Genomic DNA, 23,820 nt, shown 5'->3' with positions numbered 1-23,820 from the left:
CGAAAGACCACTTTGAGCTGGGAGCAGCGAGCCATCGAGCGGGTCTCCACCTGTTTCGAGGCCTACTGCTATGCAGGCCCCCAGGGACCGACCTTCGTCAGACCTGGCCCCGAAGAGGCGTGAGGATTCCACATCCTCCTCATCGGTACCAAGGAGTGTCGATGACGGGCATCGAGCGAAGGCAAAGAAGCACCGTCATCGATCTCCTCACGGTACGGAGAGCTCCGGGGAGCCGAGGGAGTTGGCACCCGAGAAGCGTCGACGCCAGGAGGACCGCTCACCCTCCATTCAGGAGGTGCCGATGCGTCGGTCGTCTGGCAGCCTGGTACTGGCTCTCGAGCCCCTTCAGATTCTGGCACCGACTCCTGCACCGGCCCCGCAGCCTTTTCCGATGGCAACTCTCGATGAGCGTCTCTGAGCCATTCTTCTAGGGCTTCTGGAAGGACTGCTCCGTCAGCCTGCTTCGGTACCGGAGGTGCTTGCGCCTCCCGTACCTACTGCTGAGACTGCGTCTGGCCCATCTCCTATGAGGAGGTCCCCGCCCTCTTTACCGCTTGTGGTACCGGAGCCGGTTATCACCCAGGTTGACTCTCTCTTGATGTCAGTGGAGGAAGCTTCGCCGGAGTCCAGGCAGGAGTCGACTTCTCAACATCCCCCACGTGGACGTCGATCCTCCAAGTCGAGACAGGCTTGGGTTCGGGCTACTCTTCGAGCGCTTTTGTCCGATACCAAACAGGAGCACTCATGGGGAGAGGAGGAAGACCCCAGGGGCTTCCTTCTGATCCTACTCCGCCTAAGACAATTTCCACCTGAGAGTCTTTCTTTTTCATCTTTTGTGCGGGAAATGTCTAAGGACATTCCATTTCCCATGGAGGCTTTGGATGAGCCCAGGGCTGAGATGTTTGAGGTTTAGGATTATCCTTCTCCGCCTGCAGAGGTTGCAGTGGCCCCCCTGCACAATACACTCAGGGAAGTGATGTTGCGGAATTGGTCTTGCCCTCTCTCTAATTCAGTGGTCAACAAGAAGTCCGAATCCCAGTACAGAATCCATGGTGAGCCTGTGATGGTGAAGGCCCAACTTCCTCACAATTCTATGGTGGTGGACTCTGCTCTTAGAAAAGCCAAGAGTATTAGAGACTATTCCTCGGCGCCCCCGGGCAGAGAGTCTAGGACCTTGGATTCTTTTGGGAGGCGTACGTATCAGGCTGGAATGCTCACCGCCAAGATCCAAACATACCAGCTGTAAACCAGCATTCACTTACGGAACTCAGTTAAGCAACTGTCCGGTTTGGTTGAAGCTCTCCCTCCGGAGCTTGCTGAGCCTTTTCACCAGGTGGTCAGGCAGCAGAAGGCGTGTCGCAAATTCCTGGCCAGGGGGCTTACGACACTTTTGATGCCGCATCCCGAGTAGGTGCTCAGGGTATCGTCATGCGCAGACTCTCATGGCTGTATGTCTCGGACCTGGATCAGAAGACCCAGCAGTGAATGGCGGATGTTCCTTGCCGGGGGGGGATAACCTGTTCGGAGAGAAGGTTGAGGATATGGTCGATACCCTCAAGAAGCATCATGATGCTATGGATTCTCTCTCCCGCCGGACGCCTTCTGCTACTACCTCCTCTAGGAGGTTTTTTGGAGGGAGGAGGAGTGCTCCCTATTCCTATAATAGGTATAGGTACACTCCTACCTCTTGACAGCCTGTTCAAGCTCGCTCCCAGCAGGCTCGCTCTCGTCAGCGGCGTGCACCGAAGACCCCCTCCGGCTCCCCAGCAAAAACAAGGGTCGAGTTTTTGACTGGCTCCGGAGCAGCATAGCCGAGCTAAGAGTATCCGTACCAGACGATCTGCCTGTTGAGGGGAGGTTGATATTTTTTCACCAAAGGTGGCCTCTTATAACCTCTGACAGGTGGGTTCTTCAAATAGTCTGGTTAGGATACGCTCTCAATCTGGAATCAAAACCTCCAAATTGCCCACCGGGAGCTCAGTCCTTCAGCTCCCAGCACAAGCAGGTACTTGCAGAGGAACTCTCCGGCCTTCTAAAGGCCAATTTATTTATTTGTAGCATTTGTATCCCACATTTTCCCACCAATTTGCAGGCTCAATGTGGCTTACATTTGCCATAATGGCGGTTGCCATTTCCAGGTAGCAGCATTACAAAAGGTTTTACGTTAAGGTGCATACATACTTAGTAACATACATGGAAAATAACATATATTGACCAGATCATGGTGTGTGTGTGTATATATATGTATATACATACATGGTAAAGAAGAATACATTATGGTATTGCATGAAGGTTCCTGAGTAATAAATTGGTTTATAACATTCATTAGGTCCTCGACTATAGAGAGACCCTGTTTGACATAAGGTTTAAGGTGGTAGTGCTTGATCATTAATATCAAAGAGGTTAATCAGTCGTGTGATAAGATTTCGGTTTTTTGTAGATCATGTATAGTGTTATTGTTTGGTATTTAGGATGGGTATTTATGGTATGCCTTCTTGATAAGATCTGTTTTCAAAAGCCTTCGGATGATGGTTAAGTCTTGCGTTGTTTTTATGGCTTTCGGTAGTGCGTTCCATAGCTGCGTGCAGATGTATGAGAAGCTAGTCGCGTATGTGGATTTATATTTTAGCCCTTTGCAGTTAGGGTAGTGGAGATTGAGGAATGTGCGTGATGATCTTTTTGCATTCCTGATAGGCAAGTCTATAAGGTCTGACATATAGGTCGGGGCTTCCCCGATTTTGTGGACCAGGGTGCACACTTCGAACGCAATTCGTTCCTTTAATGGGAGCCAGTGTAGTTTTTCTCTTAGGGGTTTGGCGCTTTCGTATTTTGTTTTCCCAAATATGAGTCTGGGTGCTGTGTTTTGAGCGGTTTGGAGCTTCTTAATGAATTGCAGTAGTCTAGATGACTTAGCACCATTGATTGTACTAGGCTGCGGTTACTTCCTGTTCCAGGGCAGAGGGAGGGAGCTGCAGCGAACGAGAGAATTTAGCGTAGCGATTCGAACTCGCAGCCGATAGGCGCGTGCCACGGCCCCCCCTAGCGGCGTGCACCCGGGGGGGGGGCGCGCTGCACCCGGGGGGGGGGCGCATCGGCGATCCGCCCCGGGTGTTGTCGACGCTAGGAACGCCACTGCATCTAGCTCACTAGAAGTATCTAAGATTTCTCATAGAGAAACACCACTCTAGTATTGTATACTACCCGTTAGCCTTTCATCAGGTCCTCACATATTTATAAAATGCCTAGTAGCATTCCTATTTTGATCAATGTCTGATGAAGTGGTGGAGAGGAAAACGGTAACGGAATTCAAACATGTGTGGGATAAACATAAAGGAATCCTGCTCAGAAGGAAGGGATCCCCAGAAGCTTAGCCGGTGGTGGGAGGCAGGGCTGGTGGTTGGGAGGTGGGGATAGTGCTGGGCAGACTTATACGGTCTGTGCCAGAGCCGGTGGTGGGAGGCGGGGCTGGTGGTTGGGAGGCGGGGATAGTGCTGGGCAGACTTATACAGTCTGTGCCCTGAAAAAGACAGGTACAAAGCAAGGTAAGGTATACACAAAAAATGGCACATGTGAGTTTATCTTGTTGGGCAGACTGGGTGGACCGTGCAGGTCTTTTTCTGCTGTCATCTACTATGTTACTATGTTACATCATAAGAAGGAGCAGAAAGATCATTGCAGTTAACCATCTGGGTGTTGGCATTACTAGGGTTCATTATATATTATCTTAAATCCCATCTATACCTCACACAGCAATTGGAATTCATAGGAGCCTTGCTAGACACGACTCTAGCATCAGCCTTTCTTCCACAACAAAGGACCACCAGCTTAGTATCCATAGTGGAAGAAACTCAAGGAAGTCGGGAAGTATCAGCTAGGCAGATGGTTGAGGATGTTAGTTCACATGGCATCTGCCCTGCTAGTAACGCCCATGGCACGTCTTCATTTGAGAAGGCCTAATGGACTTTATCCCCACAGTGAATTTAGGCCATTAAAAATCTTCAAGACATTATATCTGTCACTGCTCCTTTACTGAATTCTCTGACTGGCTGAAGAATACATTCCAATCGGGCTCAGGGAATGCTCTTTCAAATTCCACAAATCCAAACAATACTCATGACAATTGTGCCCAAACTGGGTTGAGGAGAGATCATGTAAATAGGTTTCACACTCAGGGCTTATGGTCTGTTCAGGAACAGTTTTACCAGATAAAGTTCCTTGAGCTCAGGGCAATATAGAACACTGTAAAGGCTTTCAGAGCTTGGTTACTCAAAGTCATCCTAATTCATCCAATCAGGTAGCCATGTGTTACATGAACAAGCAGAAAGGAATACTTGCTCTGTTGGCAGCTGTCAGAATGTGAAACTGAGCCATTTCTCATGGAATATCCTTCAGGTAGGCAGGGACAACATTCTAATGGACAAACTGGTCAAGCCCTGCTTCCCTACAAGTGGTTCTTGGACAAGGAAGTCACCAACAAGATTTTTCAATATTGGGGCATCCTCTTGAAAGGAGTAGTACAAAGATCTTTCAACAAGAAAGCTGTTCATTTCTGTTCCAGGATAGGGACACACAGAAAACTAGTCTCAGATGCGTTCCTCCATTGGGTGCAGAGACTTCTGTACTTGTATCCTCCATTTCCTCTAATAACAAAAATTCTTCTGAAACTCAAGCAAGAACAGAGGACCATGATCCTCATAGCCCTGTACTGGCTGAGGCAGGTTTGGTTCCCACTTCTGTTGGAACTCATCAGGAGTCCCATGAGACTAGAATATTTTCCAACATTGATCATGCAAGATCAGAAAACATTGCTACATCCCATCCTCAATTTCCTAGCCCTCACATCTTGGACATTGAGAGTTAAGTATGAAGTTTTCTGGACTTGCCTGACAGTGTTTCTCAGGTCTTGCTGGTTTCCAGAGGACATTCTACTAGGAGTCATAACAGTTTTAAATGAAAGAGGTTTGCTGTCCAATGTGACAGAAAGGCCCTAGATCCTTTCCTGTCCTACACAAAAACTGCATGAATGCTTCTCCATCTCTCAGAATCGGGTTTCAAGAACAACTCTATTAAGGTTCACCTTAATGTAGTTGGTGCTTATTATAATGTAGAATGTAACCCCATCTCTCTACATCCTTTAGTTGTTTTATGTGGGGCTTGCTTTTGTTGAAGTCTCCCATCAAACCACCCACAGTGCCATGGGACCTCAAGGTTGTTCTTACCCAGCTGATGAAAGTTCTGTTTGAGCCACTTAATACCTGTTATCTGAAGTATCTAAAATGGAAATTTTATTTTGGTGGCAGTTACTTCAGCTCACAGAGTACGTGACCACCAGGCTTTTGTAATTGATCTACCTTAATCTTGTTTTTCTGCAGTAGATTGGTTCTGCACACCAATCCCAAGGTAATATTGGAATTTCATCTTAACCAGTCAATAAGGTTTTATGTTGGGTTTTTTTAAATTTGCTATACCACCTTTCTTGAAGGCATAACAAGGTAGTCTACAGAATAAGAGTAAAATTAAAATTATCTCAAGCCATAAGTGGAAGAATCAATAGCCTGCCAAAAATATTTTTCCCAAAACGTCATACCCACAAGGGTGAAAGTGCACTGCACACTTTCGATTGCAAGATAGCTTTTAATGGTCTAACATGATCCCACAAGACAGAAGCAGGCAGGAGCCACATGTATATGTGGTAAAGCTTCAATCAATAACATAAACCAGGGTTCTAGAACTGACTAAGAGTTTATGGATTGAAAGTTTCATATAAAGTAAAATTTAAACATTTTTTTGTGAAAAGGAGAAATTCTCAGAGTAAGAACTCAACGAAGCGGAATGCCACCCTAAGGTTAAAGGCTATTCCTAGAGAGTGGATAAGTTTCTCTATCATTGAAAATCTCCCATGTGTGAATATAAACGAAAATGAGCAAACTTTTGTGCTCCCAATCCAATTAAGTGACAAGCAAATCAAGGCAATATGTGTTCAATTTTTTTATCATTAAGAAATTGAATCTATCCATGTTCTTATGTATAAGAAATACTCACTTCATACATGCACATCAACATATATACACTTCACTCGTTCTCTCATTCATATATCACATTTGTATCTTAGAAATATAATAACTAAATGCTGACTGTTATTCAAAGATTTAATACAAATACTGCCTAAAATTACTAAACAATAAACTTCTAAAACTTCAAGTAGTTCAATAACTACAATGGCTTGCTTCAATATAATCCAAATTTGGCATCACTGTTATCAAATACTTGTGTTATAAAAATCATATAAAGAATATTTTGAAGAATATATGAGGACATATGTATGTTATATAAATGCGCACATCTCAATGCTGTCAACTGTGTGCACAACACCTGACAGCTGCAACTTTCCCAGGCGTCATTATGCTCTCTTCAATGCCATTGCTCAATTGAAGGCTGGCAGAGTCCATTGTCCAACACTGCAGGGTTTCGAAATAATCTTCATCAGGGAACAAATATAAACTGCACCATAGTTTGCGGAAAAGGTTTCCCTTTTCACAAACGTTCTCATCTTCAGTGATGGAGAAGTCTCACGAAGTGCTCCATTGGGTGATGACAGCCAGATGTGAGGATTTGTATTTGCTGCCCTCAGGAACTCTTGCTATTGGTAAATAACTGTGTTTTATTATACTAATGAATTTTGTAATAAATCTTTGATATTTTTTGCCTGCTATTGATATAAACTTAAAAGGCAAAAAAAGTTTTAAAACTTTGATGCTTCTGGATGTGATTTATAAATATTCCCCTTCTTTAATAGCTAAGAGAGTGGCATAAACTTAGAGGGATAGTCACTAAGGTCCCATAAAATTTGCAATTTTACCACATCCCAAGTGCCATACGAGTTACTAGCTTGCAGTAATCCTAAGGGTCAGGTTTCCAAATAAGGGGGATTTGGGGGCCATTTTTACTCCCAGCGCCAACAGGATTGGAATGAATGGGGATTGTTCATGCCCACCCACTAGGCAGCAGGAAGACCCCTGGTAGGTGCTGGGAGAAATTTGAGAGGGGGGGGGGGAGAAATATTCAGAAGGGGCGGTTGGAGAGTTAGAGGATGTATATAGTAAGGTGAGGAAATGCCTGAAATCCACAACTAGCATCTTTGGGAGGCTCTTAAGGAACATCAGATCACATGTTAGCTGCCTGATGCTTCCGAGAAGGAAAGATGATGCCAGCTCAAAGCTGGCATTATCTTTCTCTGTATAGCACAGCTTGTAAGGTCAAGCACAAGCTGGATTATTCATTGTGCATAATAATGAGCTGGTTTGCATGTGTTGAATCTCATTATTGTGCTATGCTAAATTGTACATTAACCTGTTTTTGCTCAAATTTTTATTTCCACCCTAGATTCTAAACCAATTTTGGAAAACAAAACAAAAGCAGATTAAGAGGAAGTAGCACACTATTTTGCCAATTTAACATGTGCTATTTCCTTAAGGCATGTTAGGAGCTGCTCCTCTTAAAGGGTTAAAGTAATTTCTATGAATGATTCCTGCAATATGTGACCTAACATAATAAATCCAAATTAAAATATCACTTATATACTACCTACAATTTTCATGAAATCATAATTTTAGACATTTGCAATAAATTCAATGGATAATATGTTTTATGAGTAACACTAGGCTGCAGAGAGTTAAAGAATACAAAGCATCAGGATTTGATGTGAGATGCATACAGATTATCTGTCCACAGCTGTGATTCATTATTTTCACTGGTGAAATTAAAAGTGGCTGAGACTAGGATATAGCAAATACAAACCACTCTTCTGTGTTGTAAAACAGAAAAGAACCGAAGAATTGAACATAATCCATGCCTTATTGTATCCACGGAAACATTTAGAGGCCACGCCTTACATGCCACAGTTCAGTAATTTTAAACCAGCTAACATATTAGGTTTTACTTTTACACTGACTTCATTGATGAAGATGCAGGCTTTGTGCATTGTGTATAAAATGTTGGCAGTATTTAAACTGGTGAGATTCTGTTTGTCTAATATGAAATATTTACACAACAGATCAAGATCTTGGTGACAATAGCCGGAGCCTTGCAATTAGGGGAAGTTCACCTAGAGGAAGCCTCTCACCAGGGTAAGTGCATTATTTGCACTATACAGTGCAGGCAAAGAAACATTTGAGTTTGAAAAACGTCTTTATCTCTTATCTGTATTGTATACATTTGTTGATTCTGTAGAGTGTTATGAAGATAAACCACAGGGCTTGAACAGTCATGAAGAATAGACTTGAATTTCCTCTGAAACACTTGTGAATAGTGTTGGGGAAGATGAAAGGAATACCTTTACTTTGAGAAATAAATTTAAATTGATCTGTTTAATCATTCTGGTTCTCCATTAATGCTAAAATTAAATGTTTCTTCTATTAGTGTGTGCACAAAGTGATAAAGCACTTCTTTCTTCATAGGTATGGTTCATAACCAAAATCAAATCCTAGAAGGTTCCTTATTATCATATTTCTTTAAGGTAGTAATATAAGCTAGAAACATCAAAATGTTAACACATCTTTTTCTTCAGTATTGATTTTCTCTTTGGATCTTTGGTGTTTTTTTTTTTTTTTTTCGAAAATATTTTAATTTAAAATTAAAGATGTGCACTTTCAGTATAACGCAGCCATAATTTTGCAGCATCTCATTCTTTGAGCTCACTTTAAATGTATTTATGCCTGCCTTGCACCAGTATAATGTTGGTATAAAGGTCTGTAAAAATCAGCGTAGAAGTGCCTAGTTCAGTGTTTCTCAACCAGTTCCTAGAGTACACCCCTAGGCAGTCTGGGTTTTAGGGTATCTACAATGAAGAATTATAAATAAATGCACCTGCAGTAGAGACAGTGCTTGCAAATCACTTGTATGCATATTCATTGTGGATATCCTGCAGACTAGACTGGCTAAAGGTACTCTGGGAATGGCTTGAAAAACTCTGTCCTAGTTTACTTAGATTCACAGTAGTATAATGGCTAAATTGAAGTGCTTTCAGAAACCTTAAATGCTAGCAACAATTCAAGAATGAAATAAAAAGTAAAATATTTTCAATTATTATATTAAACTTACAGAACAATAGTTACGTTTAATAAAATTAGGGCTTATGATTCTAGGGATTTATAAATTGTAAATTTGTTTTTTTATTTTCAAGCCAATTAGGGGTATAAGAATAGCCATACTGGGTTAGACCAGTAGTCCATCTAGCCCAGTATCCTGCTTCCAACAGTTGCCAATCCAGATCACAAATACCCGACAGAAACCCAGGCTTTGGGAGGGTACTAAAATTCTGTATGTATCGCTGTTTTGTGTTTCAAAATTTAATTTTAGGCACATATTTAAGTACATAAGCATCGCCATGCTGGGACAGAACAAGGGTCCATCGAGCCCAGCACCCTGTCACCGACAGCGGCCAAAAGAACAAGCAATTTGTCCCGCCCATCCTAGAAATACTGTATTATTCCCTCGTCCATTCAATAACATTCTAAATGGCTTTTTCCTCCAGGAAGCCATCCAACCCTTTTTTTGAAGTCCGCTAAGTTAACCACCTTAACCACCTTTTCCGGCAGCGAATTCCAGAGTTTAACTACGCGTTGAGTGAAGAAAACTTTCCTCCAATTTGTTTTTAATTTACCACACTGCAGCTTCATCGCATGCCCTCTTGTTCTAGGGCTAGATGCACTAATCAAACGTTAGAGCCCTTCCCTTACCGATTCCCTTAGCGAATCGGTAAGGAACGGGCATGCATCAAGGAATAGGAATGCAAATGAGCTGCTCGTTGTAGCTCACTTGCATTCTTTATTCCATCGTTAAACAGTCAGCCAATCGGCTGGTGGAGCATGCGCAGAGCAGCCAAGCGTTATGCTGGCTGCTCTGCGCGTGCCAAGGACGTCCTTTATGGATGTCCTTCACTATAAAAAAAAAACCTCCCTCTAAAAAGACGTTCTTTTTACAGGCTGCAATCTAATGTACAGTTCAGAGGCAAGAGAATAAAAACTAACCTGACGATACGGAGGAGCCTTCCAGCCCAGAAAATCGGGACGTGAGAGGACACAGATCAAAACTTTTTGGACGTCTCTCAGCCAATCACAGCGCATTTAGCTGATACTGGTAACAGTGAAACGCGCTGGGATTGGCTGAGAGAGACCTGGAGCTGATCAGTTATGCTATTACTTGTTCTGGAGTGCTGTATTTTGTTATGCTGTTTTGATAAATGTTCAATAAAGACTTCATACAACTTAAAAAAGTAGGGAAAAAAATCCAAGTGCTCATCTTCTTCTTTTTTTTTTTTTTTTTTTAAACAAAACTATTAGTGGGATTTGAACCCACCACCTCTGGATTACAAGACTAGTGCTCTAACCACTCTGCTACAACTCTGCTTGCTTGGATGTCCCTCCCTTACTTCCAGGTCTCTCAGCTGAGTGAAGCACAGTCAAAAAGGACGTTTTTATTATTCCGGGGTTGAATGATGTCCAAAAAAGAGCTTGCAGCATCGAAGCCTGTTTGAATAAAGCTTCACGTAAAAAAAAGTACATTTTGCCCCCCCCCCCCCCCCCCGCAATAATAAAAACGTTGAGCGAAGGCGAAGAAGCACCGTCATCGATCTCCTTCCAGACACAGTACCGAGCGCTTCGGGGAGCCGAGGGAGGATCGCTTACTTTCCATTCAGGAGGTACCGATGCATTGTTCATCCAGCAGCTTGGTACCGGCTCTCGAAACCCCTTAGATTCTGGCACGAACTCCTGCACCGGTTCCCCAGCCTTTTCCGATGGAAGCTCTCGACGAGCGCATCCGGGCCCTTCTTCCAGAGCTTCTGGAAGGGTTGCTCCGTCAGTCAGCCTCGGTGTTGGGGGTGCTTGCGCCTTCTATGCCAATTGCAGAGACTGCATTGGGGCCATCGCCTGTGAGGAGGTCCCCATCCTCAGTGCCACTTGCGGTACCGGAGCCGTTTGTCACCCGGGTCGACTCTCCCTCGACGTCAGTGGAGGAAGCTTCGCCGGAGTCCAGGCAGCGGTCGACTTCTTGACACTCCCCACGAGGTCGTCGATTCTCGAAGTTGAGGCAGGCTCGGGTTCGGGCTGCTCTTAGGGAGCTTCTGTCCGATACCGAAGAGGAGCGCTCGTGGGAAGAGGAGGAAGACCCATGGTACTTTTCGGAGGAGGAGTTCTGTGGGCTTCCTTCTGATCCTGCTCCACCGATTGTTCGGGAAATGTCTAAGGACATTCCATTCTCTATGGAGGTTGTGGATGAGCCCAGGGCTGAGATGCTCGAGGTCCTGGATTATCCTTCTCCACCTGCAGAGGTTGCAATGGCCCCCTGCACAATACACTCAGAGAAGTGCTGATGCGCAATTGGTCTTGCCCTCTCTCTAATCCAGTGGTCCCCAAGAAGTCCGAGTCCCAGTACAGAGTCCATTGAGAGCCTATAATGGTGAAGGCCCAACTTCCTCACGATTCCATGATGGTGGACTCTGCTTTCAGAAGAGCCAAGAGTACTAGAGACTATGCCTCGGTGCCCCCAGGCAGAGAGTCTAGGACCTTGGATTCTTTTGGGAGGCGTACTTATCGGGCCGCTATGCTTGCCGCCAAGATCCAGACATACCAGCTCTACACGAGCATTCAGTTGCGGAACTCGGTGAGGCAACTGTCCAGTTTAGTTGAAGCACTTCCTGCGGAGCTTGCTGAACCTTTTCACCAGGTGGTCAGGCATAAGAAAGCGTGTCGCAAATTCCAGGCCAGGGGGTCATACGACACTTTTGATGTAGCATCCCGAGTAGCTGCTCAAGGTATAGTGATGCAGAGACTCTCATGGCTGCGTGTCTCTGACCTGGATCAGAAGACCCAGCAGCGAATGGCGGATGTTCCTTGCCAAGGGGATAATCTCTTTGGAGAGAAAGTAGAGGATATGGTTGATCAGATGAAAATGCATCATGATGCCATGGATTCTCTCTCCCGCCGGACGTCTTCTGCTACTGCCTCCTCATCCAGGAGGTTTTTTGGAGGGAGGAGGAGTGCTCCCTATTCCTATAATAGGCGTAGGTACACTCCTGCCTCTCAACAGCCGGTTCAGCTCAGTCCCAGCATTCGCGTTCTCGTCAACGCTGTGCGCCTAAGGCCCCTAGGGCTCCCCAACAAAAGCAAGGGACGGGCTTTTGACTGGCTCCACTACGGCATAGCCGCAGTAAAAGTGTCCGTACCAGGCGACTTGCCTGTTGGGGGGAGGTTGATATTTTTTCACCAAAGGTGGCCTCTTATAACCTCCGACAGGTGGGTTCGTCAAATAGTCCGGTTAGGATACACACTCAATCTGGCATCCAAGCCTCCAAATTGCCCACCGGGAGCTCAGTCCTTCAACTCCCATTACACACAGGTACTTGCAGAGGAACTCTCCGCCCTTCTAAAGGCCAATGCGGTCAAGCCCGTTCCACCAGGGGAAGAGGGGCTGGGATTCTATTCTAGGTATTTCCTTGTGCAAAAGAAAACAGGGGGGATGCGTCCCATCCTAGACCTAATGGCCCTGAACAAATTCCTGGTCCGAGAAAAGTTCAGGATGGTTTCCCTGGGCACCCTTCTTCCCATGATTCAGGAAAACGATTGGCTGTGCTCACTGGACTTAAAGGATGCCTATGCTCACATCTCGGTGCTCCCAACTCACAGGAAGTACCTTCGATTTCGTCTGGGAACTCAGCACTTTGGCCTAGCATCTGTGCCCAGGGTTTTCACAAAGTGCTTGGCAGTTGTCGCAGCATCGCTATGCAGACTGGGAGTGCATGTGTTCCCTTATCTTGACGATTGGCTGGTGAAGAACACTTCGGAGGCAGGAGCTCTACAGTCCATTCAGATGACTAGTCAACTGCTGGAGCTACTGGGGTTTGTAATAAATTATCCCAAGTCCCAACTTGTTCCAGTGCAGAAATTGGAGTTCATTGGAGCTCTGTTGGATACACGGACGTCTCGTGCTTATCTCCCCCAGGCAAGGGCAGACAATCTTCTGGCCCTAGTGTCCTTGGCTCGGGCGTCTCAACAGATCACAGCTCAGCAGATGTTGAGACTTTCAGGGCACGTGGCCTCCACAGTTCATGTGACTCTCATGGCACGCCTACATATGAGATCAGCTCAGTGGACCCTAGCTTCTCAGTGGTGCCAGGCCACAGAGGATCTAGAAGATGTAATCCATCTCTCCATCAACTTTTGCAGCTCTCTTCAGCGGTGAATCATTCGATCCAATCTGACCTTGGGACGTCCATTCCAAATTCCTTAGCCACAAAAAGTGCTGATGACATCGTTCTCACCCAGCTGATGAAAGCTTCTTTTGAGCCACTGAATTCCTGCCATCTGGAGTATTTAACCTGGAATGTCATTTTCTTGGTGGCTGTTACTTCAGCTCATAGAGTCAGTAAGCTTCAAGCCTTTGTAGTGCATGCTCCTTATCTAAAGTTTCATCACAACAGAGTAGTCCTCCGCACTCACCCCAAGTTCTTGCCGAAGGTGGTGTCGAAGTTCCATCTGAACCAGTCAATTGTCTTGCCAACATTTTTTCCCGTCCACATACCCACCCTGGTGAGGACGTTGCACACCTTGGACTGTAAGAGAGCATTGGCCTTTTACGTGGAGCGGACAAAGCCCTATCAACAGTCCGCCCAGTTGTTTGTTTGTTTTAATCCCATCAGGATGGGAGTTGCCATCGGAAAACGCACCATCTCCAATTGGCTAGCAGATTGCATTTCCTTCTCTTACGCCCAAGCTGGGCTGACTTTAGAGGGCTATGTCACGGCTCATAATGTTAGAGGCATGGCTGCGTCAGTGGCTCACTTAATTAAAGTCAGCCTCTATTGAAGAGATTTGCAAGACTGCGACATGGTCATCAGTCCACACATTCACATCTCACTACTTTCTTCAGCAGGATACCCGACGTGACAGTTGATTTGGGCAGTCGGTGCTACAGAATCTGTTCAGGGTTTAGAATCCAACTCCACCCTCCTAGGCCCATTTCTGTTTTGTTCCAGGCTGTACTCTCACCTAGTTGAGTTTATTTTCAGGTCAATCTCTGTTACGTTTTCGCCGTTGCGAGGCCCAATTGTCCAATGTTTTTTGTTTTGAGTCAGCCTGGGGGCTAGGGATACCCCATGTGTGATAATATCAGCCTGCTTGTCCTCAGAGAAAATGAAGATACATACCTGTAGCAGGTATTCTCCGAGGACAGCAGGCTGAATATTATCACAACCCACCCTCCTCCCCTTTGGAGTTGTTTCTTTTGTATATATATTTTTGCTTTCTACCAAACTGAGGTAGCGTGTTTGCGTCGCGGGCGGGAAGGCGCTTATGCATGCGCAGTGTGTTACTCCCGCGCGACGCTGCCTTCGAGAAAACTCTATGATTTTTGCTTTGTAAGTCTGTCTCCTGGGCTGTCGCGGACGACGACCCATGTGTGATAATATTCATCCTGTTGTCCTCGGAGAATACCTGCTACAGGTATGCATTTTCATTGTATGCTGCTGTGTGGTAATGTGAACGAGGGCAGGCCCAGAGCGCAGGTAAGACAGAACCACACAGCAATTGCAGGTAAAGGAAAAGAACATCTATTAAAGTTTTTAGGTCAGGGATCCTATTCCGTTCACAGATAGGAGGATAAAGGCAACATGAAACTAGTCTGTAAATGTAATAATATCGTTGTGTGGCCTGCTCCTGCAGGGCCACTGTTTACCTTATTGCCTCTCTGTAAAACAACACACTTTACTTGTCCCTGGCCTGGTTCCTCAAAGTTACCAGGGAAGTCTCTAGCGATTACGCATGTGAAAGTTGAGAATCTGCAAGGTTCCAAGCCTACCTGACTGTAGCAGTTGTGGATCACATATAAGTGTTGGAGGCACATACTGTGAGGCATCGCTGCTTCCCTCAGAGCCTCCTTAACCTAGCCATGTCCTTAGCTTTTATATTTTCTAGACCATACCCTTTTGGCTCCACCCTTCCCATGTCACTTCTCCCCCTGGGTAGGACTGTAAGTTTTAAGATGTCTCTGTCACTGTGAGGGAGTGCTATCAAGGAAGAGGGGCAGTGTGCTATAGACTCCCTCACATTCTGTTATCAATTCTAGTGAAGATCCTGGGGTGTTTTTAGTGGAGTGTGACAAAGCAAGGGAGTTTTTTTGGAACTTTTGGGCCTGAATGATCTTATGCCTCGAGATTAAGATCTCTTGTGAATCAAAATTCCCGTCCTCCCATTGTTTTGTAACTATAATATACCTGTTGACACTTCTCTTACCCACCAGTGCTCTGCCTTCTACATTAAAAAAAAAGTCTGAGCAGAGATGAAAGTATATAGGTTCATGGTCAAAACCAGCACCCTCTGATGCAGTGGAGCTAGACAGCAAGAGAAACAACTCAAGTCAGCCACTACTATCCCTCCCCTCACTATAAATTAAGACTATAAATGGAAGAATTGTACTAGGGGTCGGCCAGAGTTGGGGATGGTGGGTGGGAATGAAGATTAAACTAGGCCCTGCTGTGCCTTCTAGAGGCTATCTGTTAACAATGTAGGCTGTGGCAAATGTTAGTTTTAAAACTATGGGGAAAAGGGTTTTACACTATGGAAACTAAACTATGATGCAAACTAAAGTTAAAACTCTAAACTGAGGTTTCTTGTGACTATCAGCTCTGCTCTGTACTGATGCTATGGTAAACTCTAGAATAGTTCCTTAACTGCTATCCTATGGAATTGTAATAGAGACTTTAAGGGCTAGATTCTATATATCACACCTTAAAAATTGGCGCCAAAATGAAAAAAGCCTAAATGTATTCTATAAAGTAAGCCTTAATTTAGGTGTACTTTATAGAATAAGCTTGACTTTCCTCTCTGTTTATAGAATACACTGAGCACCTGTCGACGTGACTACTACTACTACTATTTAGCATTTCTATAGCGCTACAAGGCGTACGCAGCGCTGCACAAACATAGAAGAAAGACAGTCCCTGCTCAAAGAGCTTACAATCTAATAGACAAAAAATAAAGTAATCAAATCAATTAATGTGTACGGGAAGGAAGAGAGGAGGGTAAGTGGAGGCGAGTGGTTACGAGTCAAAAGCAATGTTAAAGAGGTGGGCTTTCAGTCTAGATTTAAAGGTGGCCAAGGATGGGGCAAGACGTAGGGGCTCAGGCGTAGGATATCAGGCATAGGGTGCAGCGAGACAGAAGGCGCGAAGTCTGGAGTTGGCAGTAGTGGAGAAGGGAACAGATAAGAAGGATTTATCCATGGAGCGGAGTGCACGGGAAGGTGTGTAGAAAAAGGACGAGTGTGGAGAGATACTGAGGAGCAGCAGAGTGAGTACATTTATAGGTTAGTAGAAGAAGTTTGAACAGGATGCGAAAATGGATAGGGAGCCAGTGAAGCGACTTGAGGAGAGGGGTAGTATGAGTAAAGCGACCCTGGCGGAAGACGAGACGGGCAGCAGAGTTTTGAACCGACTGGAGAGGGGAGAGGTGACTAAGTGGGAGGCCAGCAAGAAGCAGATTGCAGTAGTCTAAACGAGAGGTGACAAGGGTGTGGATGAGGGTTTTGGTAGAGTTCTCGGAAAGAAAGGGGTGGATTTTACTGATGTTGTAAAGAAAGAAACGACAGGTCTTGGCAATCTGCTGGATATGAGCAGAGAAGGAGAGAGAAGAGTCAAAGATGACCCCAAGGTTTCGAGCTGAGGAGACAGGGAGAATGAGAGAGCCATCAACAGAAATAGAAAATGGGGGGAGCCAGGAGGTGGCTTTGGGGGGGAAAATGAGAAGCTCGGTTTTGGTCATATTTAATTTCAGGTGGCGTTGAGACATTCAGACAGCAATGTCAGACAAGCACGCTGAAACTTTGGTTTGGATGCAAGATGAGGTATCAGGGGTAGAAAGGTAGATTTGGGAGTCATCAGCATAGAGATGGTAGAAAAAGCCGTGGGATGAGATTAATGAACCAAGGGAAGAAGTGTAGATAGAAAAGAGGAGGGGACCAAAAACAGAACCCTGAGGTATGCCGACAGGCAGAGGGATAGAAGTAGAAGAGGATCCACCAGAGTGAACACTGAAGGTGCAGAGGGAGAGGTAGGAAGAGAACCAGGAAAGGACAGAGCCCTGGAATCCAAGTGAGGACAGGGTATCGAGAAGTATGCTGTGATCGACAGTGTCAAAAGCAGCGGAAAGATCAAGAAGAATGAGGATGGAATATTGACCTCTGGATTTAGCCAGTAATAGGTCATTGGAGACTTTAGTAAGCGCAGTTTCGGTTGAGTGGAGAGGGCGAAAACCAGATTGTAGTGGGTCAAGAATAGCATGTGAGGAGAGAAAATCAAGGCAGCGGCGGTGAACAGCACGCTCAAATAATTTGGAGAGAAAAGGAAGGAGGGAGATGGGTCGGTAATTAGAGGGACAAGTAGGGTCAAGTGAAGGCTTCTTAAGGAGATGTGTGACCACAGCATGTTTAAAGGCAGCAGGGACAGTCGCAGTGGAAAGTGAGAGGTTGAGAATGTGACAGATAAAAGGAATAAGAGCAGGAGAGATGGCATTAAGAAGGTGGGTGGGAATGGGATCAGAGGAACAGGTGGTACATTTTGAGGATGAAAGGAGAAGTGTAGTTTCCTCAATAGTAACTTCAGGAAAGGAGGAAAGGGAATGAGGGGAAGGAGAGAGAATAGAAACGGACTAGTGGAGGGAGAGGTGGCGAGGTAGAGAATGCAAGGTTTATCTTTTGAACCTTGTCGTGAAAGAATTCAGCAAGGGTCTGAGGAGATAATGAAGGGGGAGTTGGGGGAGGGGCACCTTGAGGAGAGAGTTCAATGTGGTGAAGAGAAGTAGAGGGTTAGAGCCAAGAGAGTTGGTCAGTTGGATATAATAATCCTGTTTGGCACGTAAAAGAGCAGATTGGAAGGAGGTCAGCATGAACTTAAAGTGTAAGAAATCAGCAAGGTCCCGAGATTTCCGCCAGAGGCGTTCGGCGGAGCGGGTACAGGAACGTAGGTAGCGGATATTAGAAGTCAGCCAAGGTTGGGGTTTTGTACACCTTATAGGGCGGGTCATCAAAGGTGCAAGAGTGTCTAAGGCAGAGGATAGAGTATTGTTGTAAGAAGAAACAGCCTCGTTGACAGACGTGGATGGTGCCACAGTAGAGAGGAGGTTTGAAACATGGGAAGATAGAGATGAAGGGTCAATATCGTGAAGATTCCTAGATAAATTAGATAAGATAGGACGGGACTGGGAGGGAGGAGATTTAAGTGTGAAAGTTATAAGATGGTGATCAGAAAGGGGAAGATCAGAGGCAAGGAAACTAGAGGGGGAACAGTTGGAGGAGAAGATGAGGTCAAGACAGTGACCATTTTGATGAGTGGGGGTGGTGGAGCATAGTTGGAGATTAAAGGAGGACGTTAAAGCGAGTAACTTGGAAATACAGTGGTGGAAATAAGTATTTGATCCCTTGCTGATTTTGTAAGTTTGCCCACTGACAAAGACATGAGCAGCCCATAATTGAAGGGTAGGTTATTGGTAACAGTGAGAGATAGCACATCACAAATTAAATCCGGAAAATCACATTGTGGAAAGTATATGAATTTATTTGCATTCTGCAGAGGGAAATAAGTATTTGATCCCCCACCAACCAGTAAGAGATCTGGCCCCTACAGACCAGGTAGATGCTCCAAATCAACTCGTTACCTGCATGACAGACAGCTGTCGGCAATGGTCACCTGTATGAAAGACACCTGTCCACAGACTCAGTGAATCAGTCAGACTCTAACCTCTACAAAATGGCCAAGAGCACGGAGCTGTCTAAGGATGTCAGGGACAAGATCATACACCTGCACAAGGCTGGAATGGGCTACAAAACCATCAGTAAGACGCTGGGCGAGAAGGAGACAACTGTTGGTGCCATAGTAAGAAAATGGAAGAAGTACAAAATGACTGTCAATCGACAAAGATCTGGGGCTCCACGCAAAATCTCACCTCGTGGGGTATCCATGATCATGAGGAAGGTTAGAAATCAGCCTACAACTACAAGGGGGGAACTTGTCAATGATCTCAAGGCAGCTGGGACCACTGTCACCACGAAAACCATTGGTAACACATTACGACATAACGGATTGCAATCCTGCAGTGCCCGCAAGGTCCCCCTGCTCCGGAAGGCACATGTGACGGCCCGTCTGAAGTTTGCCAGTGAACACCTGGATGATGCCGAGAGTGATTGGGAGAAGGTGCTGTGGTCAGATGAGACAAAAATTGAGCTCTTTGGCATGAACTCAACTCGCCGTGTTTGGAGGAAGAGAAATGCTGCCTATGACCCAAAGAACACCGTCCCCACTGTCAAGCATGGAGGTGGAAATGTTATGTTTTGGGGGTGTTTCTCTGCTAAGGGCACAGGACTACTTCACCGCATCAATGGGAGAATGGATGGGGCCATGTACCGTACAATTCTGAGTGACAACCTCCTTCCCTCCGCCAGGGCCTTAAAAATGGGTCGTGGCTGGGTCTTCCAGCACGACAATGACCCAAAACATACAGCCAAGGCAACAAAGGAGTGGCTCAGGAAGAAGCACATTAGGGTCATGGAGTGGCCTAGCCAGTCACCAGACCTTAATCCCATTGAAAACATATGGAGGGAGCTGAAGCTGCGAGTTGCCAAGCAACAGCCCAGAACTCTTAATGATTTAGAAATGATCTGCAAAGAGGAGTGGACCAAAATTCCTCCTGACATGTGTGCAAACCTCATCATCAACTACAGAAGACGTCTGACCGCTGTGCTTGCCAACAAGGGTTTTGCCACCAAGTATTAGGTCTTGTTTGCCAGAGGGATTAAATACTTATTTCCCTCTGCAGAATGCAAATAAATTCATATACTTTCCACAATGTGATTTTCCGGATTTAATTTGTGATGTGCTATCTCTCACTGTTACCAATAACCTACCCTTCAATTATGGGCTGCTCATGTCTTTGTCAGTGGGCAAACTTACAAAATCAGCAAGGGATCAAATACTTATTTCCACCACTGTATAAGAGTTGGAAGGATCATTAGCAGGAATATTAGTCACCAAGGATGAGAGAGGGGGAGGAAGGATCATGGAAGAAGGCAAGCGAGGCATCAAAGTCACTGAGAAAGGATGAAAGGGACTTATCAGGGGGACGATAAATGACCGCTATTCGAAGAGGCAGAGGAGAGAAAAGGCGGATAGAGTGGACTTCAAAGGAGGAAAAACAGTGAGATTGAGGTGTAAGAAGGGGTTGAAATCTGGAGGAGGGAGAGAGAAGTAGTCCAACACCGCGACCAGCAGGGCGAGGAGTATGTGAAAATAGATACCCGCCATGGCACGGGTCTGCGACTGAAGCAGAGTCATCAGGGCAGAGCCAGGTTTCTGTTATGGCGAGCAGATGGAGGTGACGTGAGATAAAGAGGTCCTGGATATAGGGAGTTTGTTACAGATAGAGCGGGCATTCCATAGGGCGCAAGAGAAAGGCAGAGAAGGGGAGTAGAGAAATAGAGATGAGGTTAGAAAGGTCGCGGTGAGATGGGCAGTGAGTTCCTGTAGCAGAGAGGTAGGGGGTTAGGGAAAAGATTAGGAAGGGACAGGGCTAGGAAGAGAATGTGAATAGGGGCCATAAACGACTGAGGTACTTTAGCAACTGGGAAGAAGATTAGATGTAAAGAGAAAAATGCCGGCACCTAGAGCGGAGGCCCTGAGTGGATATGAGTGGACCTGGGTGTCACCCCGGAGAAGGCTGTAAGGATATGCAGATGAGCTGCAAGTCCTCCACAGCACCTGAAAGGCAGCCGGTGGTAGAGGTGGGCACCTCTCAGCTGAGGAAAGGCTTACCAGGGGTTAGGCCGAAGCCAGCATTCCTCCCCCTGAGGGTCGCCTGATTTACACCATGGTTTACCTTTGTAAATGCTGACGCCTAAATTATGCGCAGACCGGATGTATTCTATAACACGCATATTTTTTAGAAAAGCCCATGGCCACACCCCATTGCAACTATGCAACTTAAAATTTACACACATTACTTTATAGAATACGCTTAGACATGCACGTAAATTCTAATATTGCCACTTTAAGTTGCACTATATAGAATCCGGCAGTAAACGCTAAACAAACAAAACCCTATTTCTTAAACTACATTTGTTAAACAAGTAAAGTAACTTAAAAATAAAGAAACTGAGATTATCTATTTAACTCTGTCTACCTTTCACCAACTTTAAAAGCAATTTCCCAGCAAATAACATTGAAGCTCTGTCCTGCTCTGGAAGTCCTCACAGCACCTCTTATGGATGCCTAACAGTCTTACGTTTATAAAAGACAGTCCTTACCATCTTTTTAATGTGTTCCTTCATAGTCAGAGAAGAGTCAACAATTACTCCTAGTGTCTTTATCTTGCTACAAATTTCAGTGTTTTGTCCATGAACTTGAAAGTTTTTAAGCACATCAACTTGAAGGCTAAACAAAAATAGAACTTGAGTTTTTGTCATATTTAATTTCAACCTATTTGCTTTCAACCACACATTACTTGTCTGTAAATAAAGTCATATACAGCCCCCAAGTCCTGCTCGTCTTTCGTACACAGATGCACTTCACCCCCTTTACTGTACCGTTCCCTTGAATTCTTGTACCTCCAAGTGCATGACCCTTCATTTCTTAGCATTAAATCTTAGCTGCCAATTATCGGATCTTTCTTCAAGCTTTGCTAGATCCTTCTTCATACCATCCACTCCCTCCAGGGTGTCCACCCTATCACAGAGTTTGGTATCATCCGCAAAGAGACAAACCTTACCAGACAGACCTTCCCCAATATCACTCAGGAAGATGTTAAAAAGAGCCAGCCTGTGAACCGAACCCTGCGGCACACGACTGATAACAGTCCTTTCCTCGGAGCAAGCTCCATTTACCCTCTGTCTCTTTCTACTTAACCAGTTTTCAAGCCAGTCAATCACTTTAGGTCCCATACTGAGGGCACTCAGTTTACTTATCAGTCGCCTGATCAGGACCATGTTGAAAGCTTTTCTAAACATCCAAGTGCACCACATCTAGTGCCCCTCCTATGTCCAACTGTTTGGCCACCCAGTCAAAGAAATCAATCAAATTTGTCTGATATGACCTGCCTGTAGTGAAGCCATGCTGCCTCGGGTCCTGTAGTCCATTCTATTCTAGAAACCCACGATTCTCCACTTTAGAAGCGTTTCCATTAGTTTACTCACCACTGAAGTCAGAATGAGAGGTCTGTAGTTCCCAACATCCTCCTTACTTCCACTCTTATGCAGAGGGACCACATCTGCCCTTCTCCAGTCCTCCGGAACCACTCTAGACTCTAAGGAAGCATTGAAGAGATCAGGTAGTGGTGCCACCACTACCTCTCAGTTCTTTGAGCACCCTCAGACATATCCTATCAGGCCCCATTGCTTTTACTTTTAATTTGGACAGCTCCTCCCTAACAGAATCTTGAAAATCGGTCCAAATTTACCATACATCCATCCCCATTAGCATTTGTTTTCTGCGGTCCTACCCCCCCGACCTTCAATCTGTGAACACAGAGCAGAAATAATTGTTAAGCAGTTCAGCTTTTTTTTTCTCTTTGTTACATTTGTACCCTGCGCTTTCCCACTCATGGCATGCTCAGTGTGGCTTACATGGGGCAATAGAGGGTTAAGTGTCTTGCCCAGAATCACAAGGAGCTGCTGTGCCTGAAGTGGGAATCAAATTCAGTTCCTCAGTTCCCCAGGACCAAAGTCCACCACCCTAACCACTAGGCCACTCCTCCACTCCACTTTATCCTTATCGGCTTCACATATTCATCCCTCTCAGCTTTGAGTCTCACAATGCTATTATGGCACTTTCCTGTCATTTATATATATGAAAAATATCTTGTCCCCCAATTTTACCATATTGGCTAGCCTTTCTTCCATTTGCCTCTTCGCATTCCTGACAACTTTTCCAGGTATTTTTGCCTGTCCTCCTCTTTCTGAGTCTTCATCTAATATACAAAGGCTAGCCTTCTTTCCTTTACCTTTTCAGCTACTACATTCAAGAACCAGAGCAGCCTTCTTTTCCTCTTACTTTTATGTAGTTTTCTAACATAAAGGTTTGTCACCTTTAAAATAGCTCCTTTCAGTTTCGCCCACTGCTGTTTTACTTCATTCAGCTGTTCCCATCTAGCTAACTCTTTCCTGAGCAATTCCCCCATATTGGCAAAGTTAGTTCTTTTGAAATCTAGGACCTTCAATCTTGAATAAGCCCTCTCCTCCTTTGTCTTAATATTGAATCACACCATTCTGTGATCACTAGAAGCCTAATGATCTCCCTCCGCAACATCAGAAACATTCTCCCCGTTTGTGAGCACTAGGTCTAGGATAGCTCCATCCAGCGTCGGTTCCGTTACCCACTGCTGAAACAACTTCCTGTAGAGAATCCAAGATCTCTTTGCTTCTAGACAACTGTGAGGCTGGGACTCCCCAGTTGACATCTGGCATATTGAAATCACCTATCAGTAGTACTTCCCCTTTCCTAGCTATTTTGTGGATGTCTTTAATTGTCTCGGTCTGTTTCTTCTGTCTGTGAAAGTGACCTGTATATTACACCAATGTAAATACATTTTCCTTTCCCTTTTGCCAGTTTAACCCAGAGTGCTTCTTCCTTACCCCATACATTCTGCAGTTCTGTAATTTTAATAGTATTCTTAACATATAATGCCACTCCTCCGCCCTTTTTTCCTATCCTGTCCTTCTTGGATAGAATGTAGCCAGGTATAACTATATCCCAGTTGTGGCTATCTGTGAACCACTTCTCCGTGC

General features: G+C 45.1%; 1 protein-coding gene across 1 annotated transcript in view; it reads left to right on the top strand.

Annotated features, from left to right (window-relative positions):
• The window catches only part of MLLT10 (MLLT10 histone lysine methyltransferase DOT1L cofactor), a 763,568-nt gene that overhangs the window by 510,680 nt on the left and 229,068 nt on the right, over positions 1–23,820 (top strand). The window contains exon 13 of the mRNA XM_030199437.1: positions 8,054–8,126. Within this exon, the coding sequence (XP_030055297.1) occupies positions 8,054–8,126 (73 nt within the window). The remainder of the gene's footprint in view (positions 1–8,053; positions 8,127–23,820) is intronic.

This window comes from Microcaecilia unicolor, chromosome 1, assembly GCF_901765095.1.
Source record: "Microcaecilia unicolor chromosome 1, aMicUni1.1, whole genome shotgun sequence".
Classification (NCBI taxonomy): domain Eukaryota; kingdom Metazoa; phylum Chordata; class Amphibia; order Gymnophiona; family Siphonopidae; genus Microcaecilia; species Microcaecilia unicolor.
The sequence above is the reverse complement of the archived record's forward strand: the minus strand, read 5'-3'. Positions and strand labels throughout refer to the sequence as shown.